Source organism: Diabrotica virgifera, chromosome 10, assembly GCF_917563875.1.
Source record: "Diabrotica virgifera virgifera chromosome 10, PGI_DIABVI_V3a".
Taxonomy (NCBI): domain Eukaryota; kingdom Metazoa; phylum Arthropoda; class Insecta; order Coleoptera; family Chrysomelidae; genus Diabrotica; species Diabrotica virgifera.
The window spans coordinates 106,033,306-106,057,390 of NC_065452.1; the positions used below are offsets into that span (position 1 = coordinate 106,033,306).

The 24,085-nt window shown below is 34.3% G+C and overlaps 1 protein-coding gene across 3 annotated transcripts in view; it reads left to right on the top strand.

The window, feature by feature from the left end:
- The window catches only part of LOC126878550 (segmentation protein cap'n'collar), a 633,197-nt gene that overhangs the window by 436,825 nt on the left and 172,287 nt on the right, over positions 1 to 24,085 (top strand). For all 3 annotated transcript variants that reach the window (XM_050641323.1, XM_050641324.1, XM_050641325.1), the window contains one exon: positions 20,023 to 20,174. In XM_050641323.1, coding sequence (XP_050497280.1) covers positions 20,023 to 20,174 — 152 coding nt within the window. The remainder of the gene's footprint in view (positions 1 to 20,022; positions 20,175 to 24,085) is intronic.

Here is a 24,085-nt window from a genome sequence, read left to right on the forward strand (position 1 = left end):
CACATTGAATTTTATTATATGGATGGCACATTTTCTTATTGTACCACATATTATTTGCAATTATTCATTATTCATGGGCTAATTAATGGGCATATTTCTTTATTATACTGTTTACTGCCAAACAAAAAAACAGAAATTTACAACAATATTTTTTATTTGTTAAAATCAGAAATTTTTATAGCTCTCAAAATTGAGTTTAATGCTAGTAAAATTTTTGAAGATTTTGAAAAGAAATGCAATCATTGAAATGTGTCCGAACACTGAAATACATGGTTGTAAATTTCACCTACACCAAGCTTGGTATAGAAATGTCTTGGCCTCTTGATTTAATATCAGAATTTAAAAATGATTCTGAAAGAGGCAAGTGGCTCAAACATACTTTTGGCCTTACATATAAAACCAGAAGACATATCAGATTGTTTTGTGTTTGATTTAATGTCATACAAACCAGGAAATGAAATTTAAGATAGATATGTTGATTATTTAGTTGAAATTTATACAGCGTGTCTACTTAAGTTGGAATCATATGGGAAACTTTTTTATTATTAATTTTACGAAAAAAGTTATTCTTCATAAAAAGTTCTGCATCCTCTAAAACCTAATATTCAATCATCATATATCAAATTTTGTCAATATTATACGAGGTCTGTCAAAAAATATGAATTTCGTTCAAGGGTAAAGTACCTTTATTTCTCTGAATCTCGAAAATTCTTATTATGAAAAGTTGTTTGGAATTTAAAATCAAGATCAAATATCCAATTACATGCTTCCAATTGAAAAAATAAATTTCCAAATTTTTCTCAAATTTATGGATATATAACTTCGTTTTTATTTATTACCCATATTATAACTCTTTTATTATTAATTTTAAGAAAAAAAAGTTATTCTTCATAAAAAGTTCTACATGGTCTAAAACCTAAGATGCAACCATCAGATATCACATTTTGTTAATTTTATACGAGGTCTGTCAAAAAATATGAATTTCACTCAGGAGTAAAGTAGGTACCTTTATTTTTCACAATATTGAAAATTGTTATTAAAAAAGTTGTTTAGAATTAAAAACTATGTTTCAATATGTAATTACATCCTTCTAATTGAAATATTGTGAAATATAAAGGTACTATACTCATGAGCGAAATTCATATTTTTTGACACACCTCGTATAAAATTAATAAAAGTTGATATATCATAGTTGCATCTTAGATTTTAGACCATGCAGAGCTTTTTATGAAGAATACCTTTTTTTCGTAAAATGAATAATAAAAGAGTTATCATATTAATTTTTAATAAATAAAAATGACGTTGGGTATTCATAAAGAGAAAAATTTGTAAAATATTTTTTTTTCAATTAGAAGCATGTACTTACATATTTTATATTACATAAAATATTACATATTTGATCTTGGTTTTTAATTCCAAACAACTTTTCATAATAAGAATTTTCGATATTCATAGAAATAAAGGTACTTTACTCTTGAACGAAATTCATATTTTTTGACATACCTCGTACAATATTGATAAAATTTGATATATGATGATTGAATCTTAGGTTTTAGAGCATGCAGAACTTTTTATGAAGAATAACTTTTTTTCGTAAAATTAATAATAAAAAAGTTTCCCATATGTTTCCAACTTAAGTAGACACGCTGTATAGACGAAAATGCCATATTCTCCCCATATTTGTGGACAGAGGCAAATTATTCTGTTATTCGTATTACGAATGCTTGCAAATCTTTTCATTCGCATTTTAATTTATCGTTTTGTAATACGCATCCATCCTTATATATTTTCTTTGAAAGAATTAAAGAATTTCAGGTAGATACGTATGTTAAAATTTAAAGTTTGCATATTGCAAAACCTATCAAAGATAAACAAGTTAAACTGAAATTGAAAAATGTAGTAAATTTATTAGTCTAATCAAATGACTAGAATGGATTTTGTAAAGTGTCTGTCTTATTATAGTAAATATTAAATAATAATTTATACGTCTTGCATATTATCTATATTATAAACTATTATTATAATGTAAGGAAATTAATGTCTTGTATTCGGATTTCGGATGCTTTCATAATAGACATTCTTAAATTAAATCTATATTTTTATTTTATTACTTGAGTGAGTTGGTGAGGAAAATACCTACCGGATTAATAGGAACCTTTAACTTTGGTGAGGAAAATACCTGTCGGATTATATGTTTTTACTGGTTGCTAAGGAATTTACCTCCGCCCCAATAAAATGAGGGCAGCTTCTTTCATTTTTCTTTTTTATTAGTATCCGTTAATGAATCCATCAATTTAGTGATTACATAATATCTAAGATCTATCAAATTATCTATGTAATTTTAACGTAACATTGATATTCGTTTGAAAAGTACTACGCAAGATATTCGTAGTGATCTTTCAAAACGGAATATGGAGCCGTAGATATAAATTTGAACTGCAGAATATCTACAAGCATAGGTTTATTGAAGATTCCAGCTAACGACACATTTATTAACACGTGTCGTGTTAACACGTGTCAACACGGCACGTCAGAATGCAACGTATCAGATAGGCCGGACACATATGTGTGTTGCAAAACGTGTGTTATGCTGACATTTTGATGTTCTTCTTCTTCTTCCTTCTTGTATGTAGGCTTTAAAGCCTGTTTCTTCTTCCATTTAGCTTCCTAAATTGTTTAAGTTATCGCACCATCTTTTTCTTGGTCTGCCAATACTTCTTCGTCCATTTGATGACTTATCTCGTGCTATTCGTACTATCCTATCGTCTGCCATTCTACTAATGTGTTCGTTCCACTCCTGTTGTCGTTTTTCCACCCATCCGTTTATGTCTTCTATATTGCATGATCTTCTTATGTTTTCGCTTCTCTCCCTATCCAACAGACTTTTCCCTGATGTTCGTCGGAGTATTTTCATCTCTGTTGTTTCTAGTAGTCGACTCGTTGTAGATGTGTCAGGTCTTGTCTCCGCCGTGTATGTTAATACATATAGGTCTAATTGCTGCTTTGTAGATTCTTGCTTTTGTGTCTTGTCTTAGGTGTTTGGTCTTCCAGATTGTGTCATTAAGAGAACCCGCCGCTTTACTTGCTTTTAAGCTTTGTTGTCGTACTTCCTCCTCAACATCTCCGTAACTGGTTATATCTATTCCCAGATATCTAAACCCTATTTCTTGCTTTACTATTTTCCCATTATTGATGTTCTTAAGCTAGTGAAATAATACTAACAAAATAATGGAGCACCTACAAGAAGGGATGGATTGGTTAGATGAAGAAGAGGAAATGGTAGCTGTTTCTTTGCTTATGCTACGATATGAATTCAGAGAGTACTGGAGAGTAACACGCGTTAAGACGTGTTAAAGCGCGTTATCGGTTTCTGACGACACATCACAATATGTGTAGATCTATTTAAAATAACGTAATAGATATTTCTATGACACGTGTTAATGCGTGTTAACACGACACGCGTTAATAATGTGTCCTTAGCTTCCATCATCGCAGTCGGTGAGAATAAGACAAGAATATGGAGCAGACTAAAACTGAGGTGAATAGATGGGGTAACACAGGATTCTGAGAAAATTGCTGTTACCTACTTCTTCTTCCTGTCCGTTCTTGTCCGTTCCGAACATGGCTATTCTGTTTTTGTTTACGGCAGATCTGAATAGTTCGGCAGATGACAATCCGAACCATTGCCGCAAGTTTTGGAGCCACGATTGTTTCCTCCTCCCTGGACCCCTTCTGCTGTCTATTTTCCCTTGGATAATTAGCTGTAGGACTCTATATTTATTGTGCCTCATAACGTGACCCAAGTATTCCAACTTTATTTTCTTTATAGCTATTTCTACTTCTCTCTTCTTACCTATTCGGCGTAGTACCGTCACGTGCTCGGTCCAGGATATACGTAATATACGTCTGTAAGCCCACATTTTACCTACTGTACAATCCAATCAAGGGAAAGAACAGAATAGCGCAGAAAGCTTGAGAAGGTCGAGGTCTTTTTAGGAGCTGTAGCACCGTGATGATGATGACGTATACGATAAACCAGTAGAACAAGTGGCACTGTTTACAACAACTTTATTGGTATAAAACTATCATTTACAACAACTTTATTAGTAGAGAATAAAATAGAACAAAAATTAAGAGCGTAATCGCAAAATTTCGTGCCAATGCTTTTTAAATACATTCATTTTTTTCGAATCCCGAGAAAACTAGTATTTTAAAAAAATTAAAACGCAGAATGAAAGATTACATTATTACAGAGAACCGAAAGTCCCCGAAAACTTCTATAATGTTTAACTCGCTAAGTTACAGGGGTAAAAAAGAGAAAATTTAGTATGATTTTTAATTTCAAATATCCCATTCAAAAGAAACTTTTTGTTTATTCTAAGGGGCTTTCAGCCCTCGGTAATAATGTAATCTTTCATTCTGCGTATAAAGATATCAAAAATGAATGCATTTAAAAATCATTAGTCCGAAATTTTGCGCTTACACTCTTTAAATTATTACAATATTACATAGAATTATTCTATGAGATGAACAACTTTCTTCGTGCACTACTATCAGCGACTATATCTACAATTATTTTATTAATATCTATCTGATGGGCAACTTCGTTTTCAATACCTGTAGCGCTAGAGAAATTCTGATATTGTACTACGAAGATATGGTTTTATTAATTTAAGCTCAGAAAAATATCTCTCTGAACTAGTGGTCGTGACGGATAAAGTTGAAAACAAAATGTACGCATGACACACCTCTGGTATGCAAGATGCAAGCACTAGTGCAATGAAAATCTATAAGAATAATTTTGTCTGCATCATAAATAATAGAGTTCGCCGATGCCAACTATGTCCTCAATGATTTTCTGACAAATTGCAGTAACGCAGCAACTAATTTACTGACTCCTGCAAAAACTTCTGGATCCGATTTGAAAATATATCCACTTCTAGGATGTAAGACTTTAAAATCGTTGTTCACTTTGTACATACTTATAAATCCAGCTTGAATTTGTTCAATGACTACATCGAGATTTCCGAAAAACATGCCTATAATTCATCAAAATGCTTCTTAACTCTACCAAACCTTTTGATTTTAAAAGTACAGGGAAACCAAAATTAGTAGCAAAATCTTTGGATTCTTGTAAAAATGACGTATAGTTTTGTCTAAAGATTTGATAAAAATTCTTTACAGTTGTAGTTGTAAAGTAAAAGTAGTACTTTATTTTCAAAATAGATGGGAAGACAAATTCAAACTGTTCCATAATTATTAGTTGTCATTCTCTACTCACGATGTTTTTAAAATTGTCATGTAGTTCTGCTTTACACCAACCACAGTTTGTAATCTGGATGACCACCTAGTCATCGATAACGTTTTTAGAGTAAGCGATTTTGGTTGGACGTTTTTCTGCATTGTTTGCTCAATCGAATCGAGGGAAGTTTTTGAAAATTTCCAGGCACTGCTGAAAAACGTTGCGTATGCATGCTTAAAAAATATATCAATGACATATTTTTACATATGTTAGACGACAAGGGGCCCCTGATATATTGGGGCCTCCCCGCAAGCTTCATGCTGCGGGGGCCTCTGTTACGCCCCTGCCTAGACCTAGAAATAAAAACAAGTATAGAAATGTCAATAGAACTTTCCTCAACTACCTGAAATTTGCCAAATGCAACGTGTACTCTATCTTGTTGTATGGACTAGACACTAGACGATGTGACCAGTTTACCTGGATGAAAAACATTCGTGCTTGAACAGGATTCAATTAACATACTTAACAATATTGTTATTTTGTCTGTTCACTGTATAGTTTTCACATTTTGTTAGCAGGTGTACAACAGTACACCTGTCAACAGTAAACACAACGGTTTGTGTTTAAGTCAACAGTAATGTTGACTTAAAAGTAGTCATACACTGAAATTTCTTCCTTATTCATAGGTACTTGTGCGTAATATTGGTATGACCTAATCCTAATCGAAGTCGAGAAATGTTGACTTGGTGAGCTCTTTTTAGGTTTATTAGCCGCCACGGTTTCACTGTCGATTTAATTTATTTTACTTTAGATTCCGATAAGTCCCATTTATTTTGCCACGCACTAATCATCTTTTCTTTGACGAACTGTTTTATATCACTGGAGATGGCCTTTGACACTGTTATAGCATGATCATTTTTGGTAGCTTCTCTTGCTTGGAGGTCTGATTTTTCATTACCTTGTATTCCCGTGTGAGATGGAACCCACTTAAATTTGACTTCGGAACCGGATTCTTGTATGGCAGCAAGTTCTTTTAGGTTATGGAGTTGACTATTAGAGTAGAGTTGACCGATTGTTGTTAATGAGTTTAGAGAATCTGTGATAATTACGGAATAAGAAAGGTTTGTAATTTTGATATCAATGAGGGCATGTAATATTACATATAATTCTGCTGTGTATCAGTGGCGTGCTGGTCATATAAATGAATCGGTGCAATCACCGAGAGGCCGCGGCCTCTTGAGGCCGGTCAAAGAGGTCACAAAAAATTTTAGATATAACTAAAAAAATATTTTTTAAATTTTTAATCGAATGCTAATTTGGTTAATAGTATCTATTAAAAAACATTTAAAAAAATTAAATTTTTTTTAATTGTAAAATACAAGTTAAGTAGATCATTGAATAAGACTATATACATAAATAGATTGCTACAGATAATATTTATTTTCATGCCTACAAGTATATTTATGGTTGTTCAATTTTCTTCAAACATGTATGATGTATGTACCTACTGTGCAGAATAAAAAATGGAAAAACGTTTTGCACAATTTTGACCGAATTATTGGAAGTATCAAAAAACGATTTGATCAAGACAAATCGTTTTATGATGATATAATCACTCTACATCCTAAAAATTTTGATACAATAAAAAATGGTATACCTTTACGGGCATTTAAATCATTTACTGAAAAATTCAGAAATTGTTATCCTACCATATCTGGGACTTGGGACTGCAATTATAGAAGAATTCGTGGATTTTGCTGATAAATCGATTGTATTAAAAAATAGGATTTTGCAAAATACTGAAATTATAGAAGATCGAGTTAATGATGAATATGTTCAGTCTACAGAAAATATAAAGGATTATTAATCTAAGTGATAATGAACATGAAGTAACAAATGACAATGTTGTTGATATCGTGAAAACTTCACCTCCATGTGGCACTAAAAAGTGTAAAGATTGTATAGCTTACTATAACGCTGTTTTGCTTCAGTGTGCTTATCCAAATTTAAATAGTATATTATAAGCATTTATTAACTTTTTCAGTGACATAAGTATCTTGCGAAAGAAGCTTTTCAACGTTCAAATACATAAAAAAAATCGGTTAAGAAGTACTTTAACACAAGATCGCTTGGAAACATGTATGCTAATGGCTATAGAAAAAAGAAGCTTTGAATGAGCTTAAAAATGATGAAATAATCTACGAATTTGCTCAAAAATTTACTTTAATGCGGAAATTATAAAATAATGTTTAGATTATTGTATTGTATTAACATTTTAAATATTGTTAAATGAAAGTACGTCGGAAAAATGAAAGAATACCCATGACCGAACATATAAAACACGCTGTATTTTCCTGTCACCGTGTCACAAAGAAAATTGTTCAGTGCAAGTACATGTAACCATAATTATTACATGTACTTGCGCTGTCCAACTTTTTGTGTGCCACGGTGACAGGAAAATACAGCGTGTTTTATATGTTCGTTCATGGGTATTCTTTAATTTTTCCTACTGTATTTGCACTGTACTTGTATTTGTACTCTCTTGTATAATTGATTTACTAAACTCCAACTTAACACATAACTGAAAAATTCTCAAAATTTTATTTTACTTTTATCTTAATTACATCAAATTCATATTATATTTTTTCAGGAAATTATGATTTCTGCCTTACTACATACAATATTGTCATACATGTCATTTACTATTTGTAAGATTGCTTATTCTTAAATAAAAAAATATAGCAAATTAAAAAAAAATCATTGAATTCAAAGTTGTATGTTTGATTTCAAAATCATTTATATTTTTGTTTATTTGATTTTATAAATAACGAGTAAAACATCCTTATAATAGAAGGTAAAATGAGAATGGGAGGCCGCCTTTATATAAAATCACCGGGCCGCTTGACAAGTTCCAGCACGCCACTGCTGTGTATATAGATGTGGCTGACATTAATTTAAATTGGGAAGAGGAATGTGAAATGATAAAGGCTGATCCTACGCCGTTTGCAAATTTGGAGGCATCTGTATAAATGCAAAAACTTTCCCCATATGTCACGAGTTCGTTTAAAAATGACTGTCAGATTACAGTGGGTGGTAGCTCTGATTTGTGGCATGTGAGTAGTGTTGTATTGATTTCGGGAATCATGATTAACCAGAGGTTTTAACATTTGAAGGAAAGAGGTCAGGAATTTGGAATTGCAGATCTTTTAAATTTCTTCGGACTCTTTCGTAGAATGGTGAACCGAACCGAACCCACTTTTGTTATATGTTTCTAGGTAACGTTTCGTGAATGTATGTCGAAACACTGGATGGTATGTGTTACTTGTTATTGAAGATGGATATGAGAGGCAAAAATACTTCCTTCGTAGGGTAGAGGTGGTTATTCTGTAAGGCATTGAAGATTCTTAACTGGTGCGATTCTAAACACATCTGTGGGTGCGTGGGTTTTTTATTTTTATTTGATAATGTGTTCATTACATTTAATCTGTTTTGGCAAGACTCTTTTATTTCCAACATATATTTTTCCCTGCTAGTTTTTGGTCGAACAACATTCCGAGAAAAAAAATTGTTTTTGAGCCTGAGAATGTGAGGGGCTCAAGCCTTGATTTCCTCGAAAGCGGCACCGACAAACTGCGACCGTAACACTGCGATGAATGACGTCAGATTACGGTGAAAAATTCAAGGTTCTTCACTGCGGCAATTAAATGTGTAAACTCAGCAAGCGGTGGCTTCCAACGCATCCTTGGAAACCACTGCTATTATTTTGCGTGGTACAGTCATTCATCGAAGTTTGTCGGTGCCGCTTTCGAGGAAACCCGGGCTTTAAAGTTTTAAAGGTGTTTTTTGTGGCCGGTGCCGAAAAACATGCATCTTGTTTTTAGTGGAGAGAATTACACACTTAATGACGTGGACCATATCTATATATATTATCGATTTACAACGATCTCCGTCTTCCGGTACCCGTTCGCCATTCCTCTCTGTCCGCACATTGATCTACTTGCAGACCTCTTTCATCCATGGCTTTGTTTATTCCTGCCTGCCAACTTTTCCTCGGTCTACCTCTTCTTCTACCTTGCGGTCTCCAGTTTTGTACTTGTTTTGGGATTCTGTCTTCGTGCATTCTTTGTACGTGACCAAACCATCGTAGTTGTATTTTGTTGATTTCGTCATTTATTGTATGTGTGACCTTCATTATTTCTCGTATCCGTTCATTGGTGACATGTTCTCTTCTTGATCTTCCTGCAGCTCTTCTCCAGAAATCCATTTTGGTGACCTCTAACATTCGTTTTGATTTTTCCTTCATAGGCCATACTTCGCAGCTGTAGAATATAATGCTTTTCACTACGGGGTTATAGATCTTTTTCTTGTTTTGGTTGTTTATCTGCTTGTCCGAGAGCGGTGGCGCCCAAAATCCCGACGGCCAAAACACCGACACGCCAGAATCCCGACACGCCAGAATCCCGACAGGCCAAAATCCCGACAGGCCAAAATCCCGACATGTAAATTATTATGTATTTTAAAAGAAAGAATTATTTAAACAGTTCATTTTATAATATAAAAGCTATACTTACTGAAATGGAAGGTTGTAAGAGACATGATAATATCTATTATATGAAAGTAAACTTGAATTCAGGATTTGATTATGCATATATTATTGGACTATATATTGTCAAAAAAAATAATAAGTTCATATACCCATGTTAGAAATTTTATTTAGAAAATTAGTTCATAATAAATGGTAAATACTTTTGTTTAGTAACAAAAAATAAAAAACAGATGGCCATAAACAAAAAACAAGAAATAAATGTAATTATATGTTAAATAGAAACTTATTAAACCTGTCGGGATTCTGGCCTGTCGGGATTTTGGCCTATCCGGATTCTGGCGTGTCGGGATTTTGGCCGTCGGGATTGTGGCTGTCGGGATTTTGGCTGTCGGGATTTTGGGGTAGACCCGTCCCAGAGTACTGAGTTTAGGAGCGTAATTGCTTTAATGCCCCGAGTATTTCGTTTTTTAATGGCTCCATCCAGTGTTCCATCATTCGTGATTTTCATACTCTGGTATTTATATTCGTTACATTTACTGATTGTTTGACCTCCGTCTAGTATCAAGTCCTGCTGCGTTCCACCGATATTCATATATTTGGTTTTTCCTATGTTGATCTCTAGTCCCCATTTCCTGTCTTCCTCTATTAGCTTTCTTGTCATTTAACGAATATCATCGTAGTCTTGTCCTATTAGTATTTGGTCGTCTGCGAAACAAAGAGTATATAGTGTATGGTCATTTAGTGGGAGTCCCATGTTCTTTTATTTCCGTTTCTAATTTTGAAGAGCTTGTTCCAAATATATTTTAAGAAGTGTTGGAGAGAGGCAGCATTCTTGTTCTTGTTTGATTGAGACCTTTATTTGTCAGAAATCCTTCGGTGAGTTTGGTTCCTTGTTTAATTCTCGTGGTCGTGTTGTTATAAAATTTTTTAATTATTTTTATGATTTCTATGTTTATATTTATATTCTCCAGTGCCTCCCATAACTTTACCAAAGGTACACTGTCGTATGCCTTTTTCATATCAATATATACGAAATTAATCTTTTGGTTAACCGCTGTTTTCTTTTCCATGACTTGTGTGCTTGCAAAAAGGTGATCAATTGTAGATCTTCCGGCTCTAAATCCTGCTTGTTCTTCTGCTTCCATTTCCTTGTATTCGTCTTCTATTCGGTTTTTTAAGATCCTTCCGTATAATTTTCTGATTGCTGGTGTAACGGAAATACCCCTGTAGTTATCACATTGTTTTCGATCTGTATTTTTGTATATTGCTGACATATACGATAATGTCCATTCTTGTGGGACTTCTTTGTTGTCGAATCATCTTTGTAGTAGTTTCCTTATGTGCTTTTAAAGTCTTGGAGTTCTGGATATATCTCTAGTTTATAAATAGATTGTTGTAAGTGTTTTTGAATCATTCTCGCCCTTTGAAAATAGAACCAGATCGTCGGCATATAGTCTTTCCATAACTAGCGCCGAGTAGTGATCTAGTATATCGTTGATAGTCACACGAAAATGAGTTAAACTCAGAACCGACTTCTGAGGTGTTCAGTTTTCCTGAATTTTTTGTTGCAATATAATTATCGGTGCGAACAAAGAAAGCTCTTGACTGAAGAAAGTTTTCTTTTAATCTATGCATATTACCTGTGATTCCCCATTTGTGTAATTTTGATATAATATTAAACCTCCAACAACAACTAATCTATTTAAAGCATCAGTTAATAAAATAATTATAGCCAGAATGATCGCCGAGATTCGAAACGAATAGACACCAAAAGAAGAAGAATTAAACCTCCAAACCGTGTCGTAAGCCTTGGTGATATCGAAGAATACTGCGATGCGCTCTTGATTATTTGCAAACACTTTTTATTATTTAAACGTTTTTTTTTTGTTCTGAGTACCACAACAGTCTTTTGTTTATAATTTTTTCTAGAACTTTGCATGATACATTAGTGAGTGATATACAACGGTACGAATCTATGTGGGTTCTGTCTTTGTTGGGTTCCCTGATTCCCAATTTGTGTAATTTTGATATAATATTAAACCTCCAACAACAACTAATATATTTAAAGCATCAGTTAATAAAATAATTATAGCCAGAATGATCGCCGATATTCGAAACGAATAGGCACCAAAAGAAGAAGAATTAAACTTCCAAACCGTGTCGTATGCCTTGGTGATATCGAAGAATACTGCGATGCGCTCTTGATTATTTGCAAACACTTAGTGTATCTCTGAGTCTAAATCTATTAAGTTGTCTAAGCATGATCTATTTTGACTTAACGGAAGCCACTTTGCTGAGGAATTAAACGTTTTTCTTGTTCTGAGTACCACAACAGTCTTTTGTTTATAATTTTTTCTAGAACTTTGCATGATACATTAGTGAGTGATACAGGACGGTACGAATCTATGTTTGTTCTGTCTTTGTTGGGTTTGTTCTTTTTCTTCTAGTTCCATGGCCATTATCGATCGTTAGATATCATGTTGGCTACCATATTCGCTATCGTGACTTTATTGACAGCAGCTCTGAATAACGATTTAGTCGATTTTCCGGGTTATTTTCCTTGAATCTTCCATTTGATCATCAGTTGCGCGAGGCGGTACTTTTCGTTTCTCATTATGTGTCCTCGGTAGCTAACTTTTCTAACTTTGATATGCCCTATCTGTACCTATTCTCCTCATGGCATTTCCGTTGGTGGTGTAGGTTATCCAAAGTATTTTCAAGGAGTCCTACTAACTTAAGTTATTAATTAACTACTAAATATTTTGAGTGCTTTTCTCTTTATACAAATGAACGTGTCTCATTACAATAGTTATTTATGTACCAAGTCAGTAAAGTTACTCTTTATTGAACGAGTATTGATATTACGAGAAGAGCGAGCGTAGCGAGCGAGGCGAGTAACAGACGAGTTCGATAAAGAGTCTTTACTGACGTGGTGCATACAAAATTTTATCGCCAACATAATTTGATTGGAAATCAACTTGGAATTCCGATAAGTTGCACCTTAAAGTTGACTACGTAAGAATTTGGGCTCTGTAATTATTTAAAAATAATATAAAATATATAAAATAAATTGAATAAAAATCTGTAGTGTATTTAACTTCTTTAAAATATTATTATAACACTACCCAATTTTTTAAATTTGATTATCTTCATTATTTCATAAAATTAATCATCTTTAATTTTAATAATCCCTGAATGAAAAACTGGAAAATGAAGTACCTACTGAAAGCTTGGATAATGCCAAAATATATTTTATCTACAATTTCACTTTCTACAATAATTTGATATTGGTTTTAACACTTACTGGCAATTGACAATTTAAGAACTTTTTAAATTTTAGACGTCATAATAATTTCATGACAGTGATGACAGATAACTTTTGCAAGATGGCCGCTTTCGATTTCGATATATTTCGATTTTGATAATCGATAGTTATCAATATTGAATAATTACTAAATCGGTAAAGTTTTAATTTATTTTATATGAATATATTTACAAGATACTACAGAATTTCACTTTTTGATATAAATTTAATTGATAATAACGCACATTGTATACAATATTTTTAATAATTAAAATAAATAAATTTTAAGTTCACTTAAATTCTCGCCATTTGATTACTGCCATGGACCACTTACATTCAATCTGGGAATTTGATTAATCGCGGCAGGTAAAGTAAAATTCTTCTTTCAGTACAATAAAGTGTTACTTTACTGCCGCAAATGAGGGCAAATGAGTACAATAATGAATGACTTTAGTGACGGTTGGCGATAAAGAATATTTATTCCCTTTATACATAGATATTCACTTTATTTATTATCGTGGATGAACTTCGTTCAGTTGTAAGCATTTAAATTCATCTTTAAAAACTCTTTTGTCAATATAAGTTCGTAGTTTAATAAAGAATTAACAGCAGTAATAGTATTTTAAATATTATATCCTTCAAAAATCTAAAAAAAAAGAAATGCTGATACATTTTATATTCGGATGGACGTCTTAAAAACAAATTAGCATTTGAACACAGATCACTCAACAAGTGCCCAAGACCATTGTTAAATAAATATTTGCTTTCGTGTGAAGATCGACAGCATTTCACTGTCGATTTGAAGTCATTTCAAAATTATTTATACAGTTTGTCCTCTTTCAAAATCAATTACATAACTATCAAAACGTACCTTCATGAAAAAGGTACGTTTTTGCTTTTATAGTAAATGCTTTGGACTTTGGAAGTAAAATTCTTTTTTTACATCCAGTTTTGACTCGGTCAATTCATAGTTACTTGTATTTCTGCTGTTTTCGATCTTCACTACATTCCTTCCTCCATTATTTGCCTAAACTAATGCGCTTTCTGATTTATTTTATGTTAATGATTAATTACATATAGCGTCCATTATTTAGTCTTTTTGAGAGACTTAATTTCTATGCAAAGGATATAATTGGACATTACAATGTGGATTCACTACGGGAAAGATATACCCCAAAAACCCCTGAGTAACAAAATCTGGTCCTTAATAAAATTATTTTGGCATTTTATGCACGTTAAAATGCAACTATGCATTTACACCCATTTTTCTATAGTAGACTTTTTTCCTGACATCATTCTAAACACAATGCAAGAAGTTGCAAGTCTCTGATGGCTGGCTGCTATATTTAAAAATTGATTTATTTTGTGCTAAATGCCCTGGTCTATATTATAAATTAAAAGATAAATCGTAAATAGTCAATCAGCAAAAATTTTCAACTTGCGAACAGTATGGGCTGTTAATTTTGTGTTGGATTAAATTACACGTACCTACTAATCAAACGTCTTCATCTTCTGATTAGAGCCTTAATGCGTTATTTATTTGGATCACTCAAACTGAAAGAGTCGGCTTTGTACTTTGTGCATGGATTGTGAACACTCATTGTATAGTGTTAGTTCTTAGTGCTTTGTTTTTATTATTTTGTGACATTTTGGCAATGGACAATATGACAAAAGAGTCAGGTATTTTTCAAGAATTTAAACAAACTATTAAATCTTTGAAAGTGTATAATATGTAGCTTTTTTACAGGCCTTTTAGGCCCAGAGCTTTGTTGTTCTTTTCCATAGCTTTATTACCACCTCTCTCCATCGCTTTCGTGGTCTTCCTCTCTTTCTTTTATAATCTGGTACTCTCCAAGCTATTTTCTTGACCACTCTGTCATTTTTCATTCTTTCTATATGGCCCAGCCACTGCAACCTTCTTGATTTTATTACGCTATCTATTTGTGGTTCTTTGTAAATATTATAAACTTCCTCATTTGTCCTTCTTATATACCCTGTCTCGGTTCTCTTCCCTCCTAATGTTCTTTTGAGTATTTTCCTTTCCCATCTTCTTACTGTTTCTTTTGTTGTTTGGTTGGGTATGCATGTCTCACATTCATATATCGGTGTTGGTCTTATTATAGTCTTGTAAATCCTTAATGTCGTATTCCATGACAGCTGCTTTGATATTAGTAAATAATTCATGGCTCCCTCAGATCGATTGGCTTTGCTTAATCTGGCATCAATTTCTTTCATTTCTTCACACTTGTTTGTTAACCTTGCTCCTAGATATACAAATTCGTCTATTTCCTCAAACTTAAACTCTCCTAATTGTGTGCTTACCTTGAACTTTGTCCCATCCCACATTTCTCTTCCCACTTTCATAACCTTGCTTTTCTTTTGATTTATTTGTAGACCCGGTTTACATGCTTGATTTACTAATCTTTCTGTTATCTCTTTCAGTATTTTTTCACTTGTCGTTACAATTGCCACATCATCTGCATATCCCACTAATTGATGACTCTTGTACATGTGCCAATTTATATTTAAGTTGCTATTCCTAATGATTGTTTCTAGTATCATGTTAAATATTAGCGTTGATAGCGGGTCTCCTTGCCTAAGTCCTGATCTGACTGCAAAATCTTCTGAGGTTCCCTCTTTTACTCTTACGTTGCAGGTCGTATGCTTCAATGTAATCGTCACCAGTTTCTTTAGCTTCATAGGTATTTCATAACTTCCGCAATTTTTTCTCTCTTGACAGAGTCGTACGCCTTTTTAAAATCTATGAATAATACTATTGCTGGGATATTGTATTCATAGCAACTGGTCAATACCTCTTTCATTATGAATATTTGATCGGTGGTTCCTCTGCCTTTCCTAAACCTTGCTTGATATTCCCCTATCTGTGGTTCAGCTACTATCTCCAGCCTGATTTTAATGATTGTCGCTATTATTTTTAGGCCACATCTAGCAGTGATATTCCCCGATAGTTTTTACACTCTTCCTCATCGCCATCCTCTAAAATCGGTATTATTGTTGCTTTTTCCCAATCATTCGGCATGTGCTCCTTTCTCCATATTTTATGTCCACAATATTAGTTCACACAGTTTACGTTTTATCTCTCTGCTGGCATATTTAATATTTTCAATTGCTATTTCATTCGATCCGGCGCTCTTATTGTTTTTCATGTTGCTTAAGATTTTTCTACTTCTTCTTCTGTTGGTTCCTGTACTTCAATATCGTCTTCTCCTATTATCTGCCATTTCATTTGGCAATTCATAGAAATATTCTCTCCATCTCTCTTTCATTTTTTCTTCGTAGCCGACTTTGAAAGTACCTGTGAGCAATATTTGTAATATTACTACTGATGGACCACCAAATATGACAGGGGCAAAATCTGGTTTCCTAGGCATGTTTAAGGAATCATTTCATGGGATCGAAGTAGTATTTCTTCATTGTGTCAAACATCAAGAAGCCCTATGTGAATCTGCTGTAGATATGAAACATGTGTTTGATGTTGTTATTTCTTTTTCTTCTTCTTAGCCTTCTATCGTCCACGTTTGGAATAGGCCTCTCCCAACTCCTTCCATCGTTCTCTATCCTGAGCAACATATTTCCAATTTTTTCCGATTACTCTTAATATCATCAACCCATCTCATCTGTGGTCTTCCTCTCGGTCGTTTACTTTCGTAAGGTCTCCAGTGTTGAATTGTTGCATTCCAACGTTGGACTTGTTGTCTAGTGTGGCCTGCGAAGCTTCCTTTAAGTTTGGAAACTTTTGTTGTTATGTCCTCGACTTCTGTTTTTGGTCTTACCCAGACGTTCCTCTTTTTATCTGACAGTCGTATACCTAACTGCTCTTTCCATTGCTCTTTCTGCTGTGACTAGTTTATTCATATTTGCCTTGTTTAGGGTCCAGGTTTGACATTCATGTGTCATGATCAATCAATCAATCAATATTCTTTATTTCATCTGACTTTTACAAGTATTGAAATGCGTCAAATAAAATCTGTGATCAGTAAAAACTATAAGTACATAAAAACAGTTAATATAAAAACATAAAATATACACAAAACATACAAATTGTTAAAAAGATGCCTGCAAGTATTCCTCTTTACGAATAGAAAGTGTTTACCGGAAGTAAGTCCTTAACTGTTCTCTAAGCCAAGCCGCACACCAAAGAAACATGAAACGAAAAACATGAAACATGAAACGAAAAACATGTTTCATGAAACTAAAACACTGCTAAACAAATCTCAAAGTCCGCCTACCAATGAAACGAGTGTGATTCATGCTCATGACATATTTTTATTTTCGGAGAGTTTCATAAATGGCCGGACGTATATTTGTTTAGCAGTGGTTTATTTCCATGAAACGTAATTTACGTTTCATGTTTCTTTGATGTGCGGTCGGGCTAAGGCAAGCCGCCCATCAACGAAACATGAAACGAAAAACATGAAACGTAAAACACGTTTCATCAAAATTAAACACGGCCAAACAAATCTTGAAGTCCGCCTACCAATGAAACGAGTGTGATTCATACTCATAACACATTTTTATTTTCGAAAAGTTTCATAAATGGCCGGACGTCTATTTGTTTAGCAGTGTTTTATTTCCATGAAACGTGATTTACGTTTCATGTTTCTTTGATGTGCCTGCCTTAAATACATAAATATTTTACTCTTTAACATAATTAGGTAATTTATTATACAAACGAACGCATGTTGGGTAAGGACCCTTGCCCACAACGGTCAAGTGGCGAACAGGGGTCACCAAATCATTTCTGTAACGAAAATTGTAGCCACTCATCAAGGAAACATCATTTCTGCAAATAAAATTGCATCTATGTGACTTTATATAAACAACACACCTGAAAATATACAGCGAAAATTACAGTTAAAATATTTAATTGTTTAAAAACTGGTCTACAGGAATCCAAGCGCCTTCTAAACGTCATGGTACGAATAATTTTTTTTTTTGAAGAACAAGCACCTCATTAATTCGCGAGCAATTTCCCCAACAAACTAAGCAATATTGCAAAATTGACTGTACATGATCAAAATAGTAAAGTTTTAAGGTATCCAGGGAGACCAAAATCCTAAGTTGCCATAGAACATAACAGTGCACAGACACTGACCCATTGTCAAGTTTTACTAATGGACTCATCTGCATAGTAGAAGGTGAAAAGGTTACCATATTGGTCTTTGATCCATTTAAGATTAGGGCATTATTTAAACAGTAATGAGTCATACTTTTTACAAGACAGTTTGCTTTTTGTACTACATGAAAAAAATTATTGGAATTTAGTGTGCAACTCTGCTATCTTCAGCAGATTGAGTGACATAACAGCCTGATGATTGCTGTTCCACGTTTTCTACTCGAACGCTTATTGCATCAGAAAAATTATCTAATGGATTCCGAACCAAACATGTTGAGCTATCGTTTATCAGTTGATTTAAATCATTGACGAAAATCAAAAATAAAAGAGGGCCAATGATACTTCCCAGTGGAACTCCGGAGAGGACACTTTCTTCTGAAGAAAATATTATATTCCCATTCACATTGACCTTAATTTTTTGAAACCTTTTCGATAAAAAGGTGTGGATTACAGTTCCTCTAACACCACTATAATAAAGTTTTTCCAGCAGTATTGGATGATTTACAGTTTCAAAAGCTCGTGCTAAGTCAAAAAACAAACAGATAACTTTATTACCCTTATCAAAGCTCGATAAAATATGATTGCACAGCGTTAGTAGTGCATCTTGCACACTTATACCTTGATAAGAAGGATGCATTGGTTGAATATTTTGCTCCTTAAGTATTGGTGTATTTTTCGGTTCTTAAGTAAGTTTGCCAAATCCTGCCATGCTAGTCTTGCTCTCCTAGTAATTTCCGCACTTTGGTTTTCTTTGTCAAGTTTCAGGATTTGGTCTAGGTAGATATATTCTTGGATTTTTCTATCTCACTGCCATTTATAATTATACGTCTGGGGTCATCTGTGTTTGTCATTAGTTTTGTTTTTCTCATATTCATTTTTTAGGTCGACGTATTGAGAGCTGCCTGCGAGTTCCTCCATCATAATTTTTAGTTCCTCGAATGAGTTTCTCGAATGGTGTTGTTATTAAGCTTGTTAATATTTAGCATTCGCTCACGAGCTCTCAATAATAGACAATTTCAAGAGTTTCTTGATTCGTCGTAGTCTGATTATTCTGATGTACCTACTTTACTACACTTAAGTAAGATGGCTAAATGCTGGTCGGGTTTTTGATCGCGTTTGGAATCTTAAAAACGTAATAATCTCTTTCATGGAAGCAAAAGGAATGGATGAGTGTGAAGATTTAAAAGATATTTCATGGCTTTCGTACTTTGCATTTTTTACAGATCTTCTCAGTCACATCAATAAATTGAACATTAAACTCCAGGGAAGAAATCCATTAATCCATGATATCTGGGGTCAGTCAGGGCTCTCGAAATGCAATTGAATCCATTTTCTAAACAACTAAGCAAGAAAGACCTTACTCATTTTCCAAAGCTAAAAACAGTTAGGGAAGATAATCTTAAGAACTATGAAAAAAGCGTGAAATGTCTTCATGACTAGTTTGAGGGAAGATTCCAAGACTTCAAAGTTATCGAACAGGACCTGGACATTTTCAGCATGCCGTTTAATGATGACTGTGAATCAGTAACACCAAAATTCGGTCGTTTGTCTGTCATTTTTTTAATTTCTTATACGTTATTAGTCCTTTTATTGATATTTTTGCTTCTGCTAATTTCGCAATATGAACTTGAATGTAAACATATATCAGCACTAACAAAAAATAATAGTCGAAGACCTAAATAATATTAACAAATATCTGGGTGACTTAAGATTGGAAGTTTATAAATGCATTTAAAATAAATTTATTTAATGATATTAAAAAGTTCACTAACTGATTGTTTTACTTTTTGTAGGAGAGTATGTGATAAAAGAAGAAGCCAGTCCGCTTCCACGAGAGTCTTCAGAGCCAGTCAATCTTAACCTTGATGATCTTACTCTCCCATTGCCGGAATTCTTTCTTGATGAAGCTCTGCGTCTGATCGACTTGGAAGATGAAACGTCACAGGTAAGTTCAATGAATGTTTATTATGGTTCCATGACATCTCGTAACGCGACAGTTCGTAACTCGACAAATGGTAACGGACAATTTGTAAGACGTCAGTTCGTAACGGCGACAGTTCGTAACTATACATATTCGTAACGGTATAATTCGTAACGCCAACATTTAATTTTTGTTTAGCAAATTTAGTATTACTGAATTTATACAAAAATGCATTTTGCATACATTCCTATACTAAAAGTAATGGTACTTTTTTAAGACCACTTCTTTTTAAATATGTATAATATGTATTTCACACATATTTTGCATATTATATTCTTGTTAATATGCCAACTTTTTAATAATACGACAACAAAAATTTTTAAAAAAATTTATCTTAAATATCACTAAGTATCCCAGATAAGGAAAGAATACATACGTGAATGCAAGGACTGCAAGGTAATAGTTAGTGAGACAGTAAGCCAACAACATAAGCTGCTTGTTCGGGACATCGAAGTAAAAAGCGAAACTAAACAAAAATATCGGAGAGTACCACAAAAAATCAAATGGTGGCTGCTGAAAGATGAGAAAGAAGGTCTATTCAGGAGAAGAATAGTAGAAAAAATATGTTGGAACATGAAAGGAAGCCGTAATACAATTTGGAGAAATATGGCCAGTAGTATTAGAGAGACTGCTATTGAAATACTTGGGAAAACGTCAGGAAAAAAGTTTGAGGATAAAGAAAGAGACTTGGTGGTGGTCAAATGAAGTATGTACAAGGAAAAATAAAAGAGAAGAGAAAATTATATAAAAAGTGGCAAGAAACCAGATCCGACACAGATCTTCAAAACTATATGGTGGCGAAAAAGGAAGCGAAAGTAGCAGTAGCAAAAGCCAAAGCAGAAGCGTATTCAAACCTATACGATCAACTTGATACCAGGGAAGGCGAAACGAAGATATATAAAATAGCCAAACAGAGAGCAAAGAAAGCAAAAGATTTTAATCAGATTAGATGTATCCGAGATGAAAATAATAAAATACTAGTTCACGAAAGGGATGTCAAAAAGAGATGGAGAAAGTACTTTGACAGCTTATTAAATGAAGAATTTGACAGACAGCCTGTAGAGTCAACGGAGACAGTAGCAGCAATGGTCACCAAAATAACCAACGAGGAAGTGGCTCAAGAGCTTCAAAAAATAAAGAAAGGAAAAGCGGTAGGACCAGATGATATTCCTGGGGAAGTATGGAGAGCATTGGGAGAGACAGGAACAAGGTGGCTAGCAGGTCTATTTAATAGAATTATGGAAGTTGGACAAATGCCAGACGAATGGAGAAGGAGTATACTGCTACCTGTTTACAAAAACAAGGGAGATATACAACAATGTACAAACTACAGGGCTATAAAACTGCTTAGCCACACCATGAAAATATGGAAAAGAGAAATTGATAGACGGATACGTGAAGAGACCGAAATATCCGAGAATCAATTTGGCTTTATGCAGGGTAGATCAACAACAGATGCAATTTTCATTATAAGGCAGTTGATGGAAAAATACAGGAGTAAAGAAACAAACGCTCATATGGTATTCATTGATCTTGAGAAAGTTTATGATAGAGTTCCTCGAGAGATTCTGGGCACTCAATAAGAAAGGAGTCCCTGGTGAATATGTAAAGATTGTGAGGGATATGTATGAGGGAGTAACGACTAGTGTTAGGACAGGTGTGGGAGAGACTGATAATTTCATGTGAAAGTAGGATTGCACCAAGGCTCTGGCTTAGTTCGTATTTATTCTCATTAGTTTTGGACCAGATAACAGCGAAACTACAGGGTAACATTCCATGGTGCTTAATGTATGCTGATGATGTCGTGTTAGTAGGAAATAGTGAAAGAGACTTAGAACAAAAACTGGAACAGTGGAGACAAGCTCTGGAGGAAAAAGGTTTAAAACTTAGTAGGACAAAAACAGAGTATCTGGAATGTTCATTTAAAGATGGAGCTACTACAAATAAAATGGTACCTTTGGATGGTGAAACGATTGTGAAAAGCAATAGCTTTAAATACCTAGGATCGGTATTACAGAGTAATGGAGAAATAGATGGAGATGCATACAGTAGAATTAGGGCTGGATGGATGAAGTGGAAAGAAGCGAGTGGTGTGTTGTGTGACAGAAAAATTCCAATGAAGCTGAAGGGAAAATTCTATAAAACAGCCATAAGACCGGCTATGATGTACGGAACTGAATGTTGGGCAGTGAAAAAGAAAGAGGAACAACGAATGCATGTGGCGGAAATGAGAATGCTTAGATGGATGAGTGGAGTGACAAAGAAGGATAAAATTAGAAATGAGTATATTAGGGGAAGTCTAGGTGTGGCACCAATTGATGCCAAAATGAGAGAGCATAGGTTAAGATGGTTTGGTCATGTTCAACGTCGAGACGTTAATCATCCAATACGAAGAATAGCTGAAGTGCAGATTGCTGGAAGGAGTAGGAGAGGAAGACCAAAGAAGACTTGGGGGGGAGACGATAAGGCAGGACATGTTGGTAAAGGGGATTAACATTGTTATGACCCAAGATAGAATTGTGTGGAGAAATGCAATTAGGGAAGCCGACCCCGCATAGGGATAAGGCAAAGAGAATGATGATCACTAAGTATCCCAGATCTAAACAATAATCTGAAACTTCTCGTGGAACAACTTTCTGGTACATCCTTAATCCCTGCCTTTTACAATTTATAAGGCAAGGAGACGACGAATAAAGAAGACGAAAGGGACTCTACAATATGCAGTCACATTCCGTCTATTCGTCTAGGAAAAATTCCAACGAAAGTTGATTCGTGTACTCAAAATATGAGTAAAATGAAAAATTTAAAAACAGCTTTTGTTTCAATTCTGCTCAGAGGTGATGCACCATCCCCATATTCTTCTTCTTCTACGGCACTACAGCCCAAATTGAGTCTTGGCCTCCTTTATTTTTTGCCCCCACCCTTGCTTGTCTATGGCTGCTCTTCTCCAAACACGGACTCCTAAAAGGGCTTGTGCGTCGCTATATACTGTGTCTTCCCAGCGCTTTCTTGGCTTTCCAACCGGTCTCTTTCCCTGCATTCTAGCATTCAGTGCTCTTTTTGGTAGCCTATAAGTGGTATAAGTGCTCTTTCTGGTATAAGTCTGACAGGGGTGCTTCCTTATGAAGTTGATAAAGTTCGTTGTTGTATCGACTTCTGAAGATTGCGTTTTCCCTCACAGGTCCTAGTATTCTCCTCAGTACTTTCCTTTCGAATGTGTCGAGTTTGTTTTTGGATGTTTCTTTCAGGACCCAGGCTTCACTGTCATAGCATGTTATTGGTCGAATTAAAGTTTTATAGATTCTCATCTTTGTATTTCGGTGGACACTTTTAGACCGAAATATATGGGAGAGGGCAAAATAAGCTCTGTTTGCCTGCGTTATTCTCTTCCGTATTTCTCCATCTTCTGATCCGTCGGCATATATTTCTACTCCCAGGTATGTAAACTTTCCAACCGTTTCAATGTCATCTTCATGTATAATGTTTTGTGGGACTATATTTCTTCTCGTCTGAGTCATTATTTTTGTTTTTACTGTGTTAATTGCCAGACCTAGCATTTTTGTTTGTGTTTTTAGCTCTGCGTATGTTTCCTGTGCTCCTGTTGATGTTCTACTCATAATATTAATATCATCGGCATAAGCGGCCAGTTGAACCGTTCGGTTGGTCAGTAGGTTTCCTCGTCCAGTTTGCATTTGCCTAACCGCATACTCCAGTGCCAGGTTAAAAAATGTTGGGTGCAGCCCATCTCCCTGCTTTAGTCCCTGCGAAATTTTGAAAAAGTCTGTCCGGTGGTTTTGTATTCGTACACATGCCGAGTATCATCCATTCTGGCTAATTAGTCTTATTAGCTTGTGTGGTATTGCCAATTCAGCCAA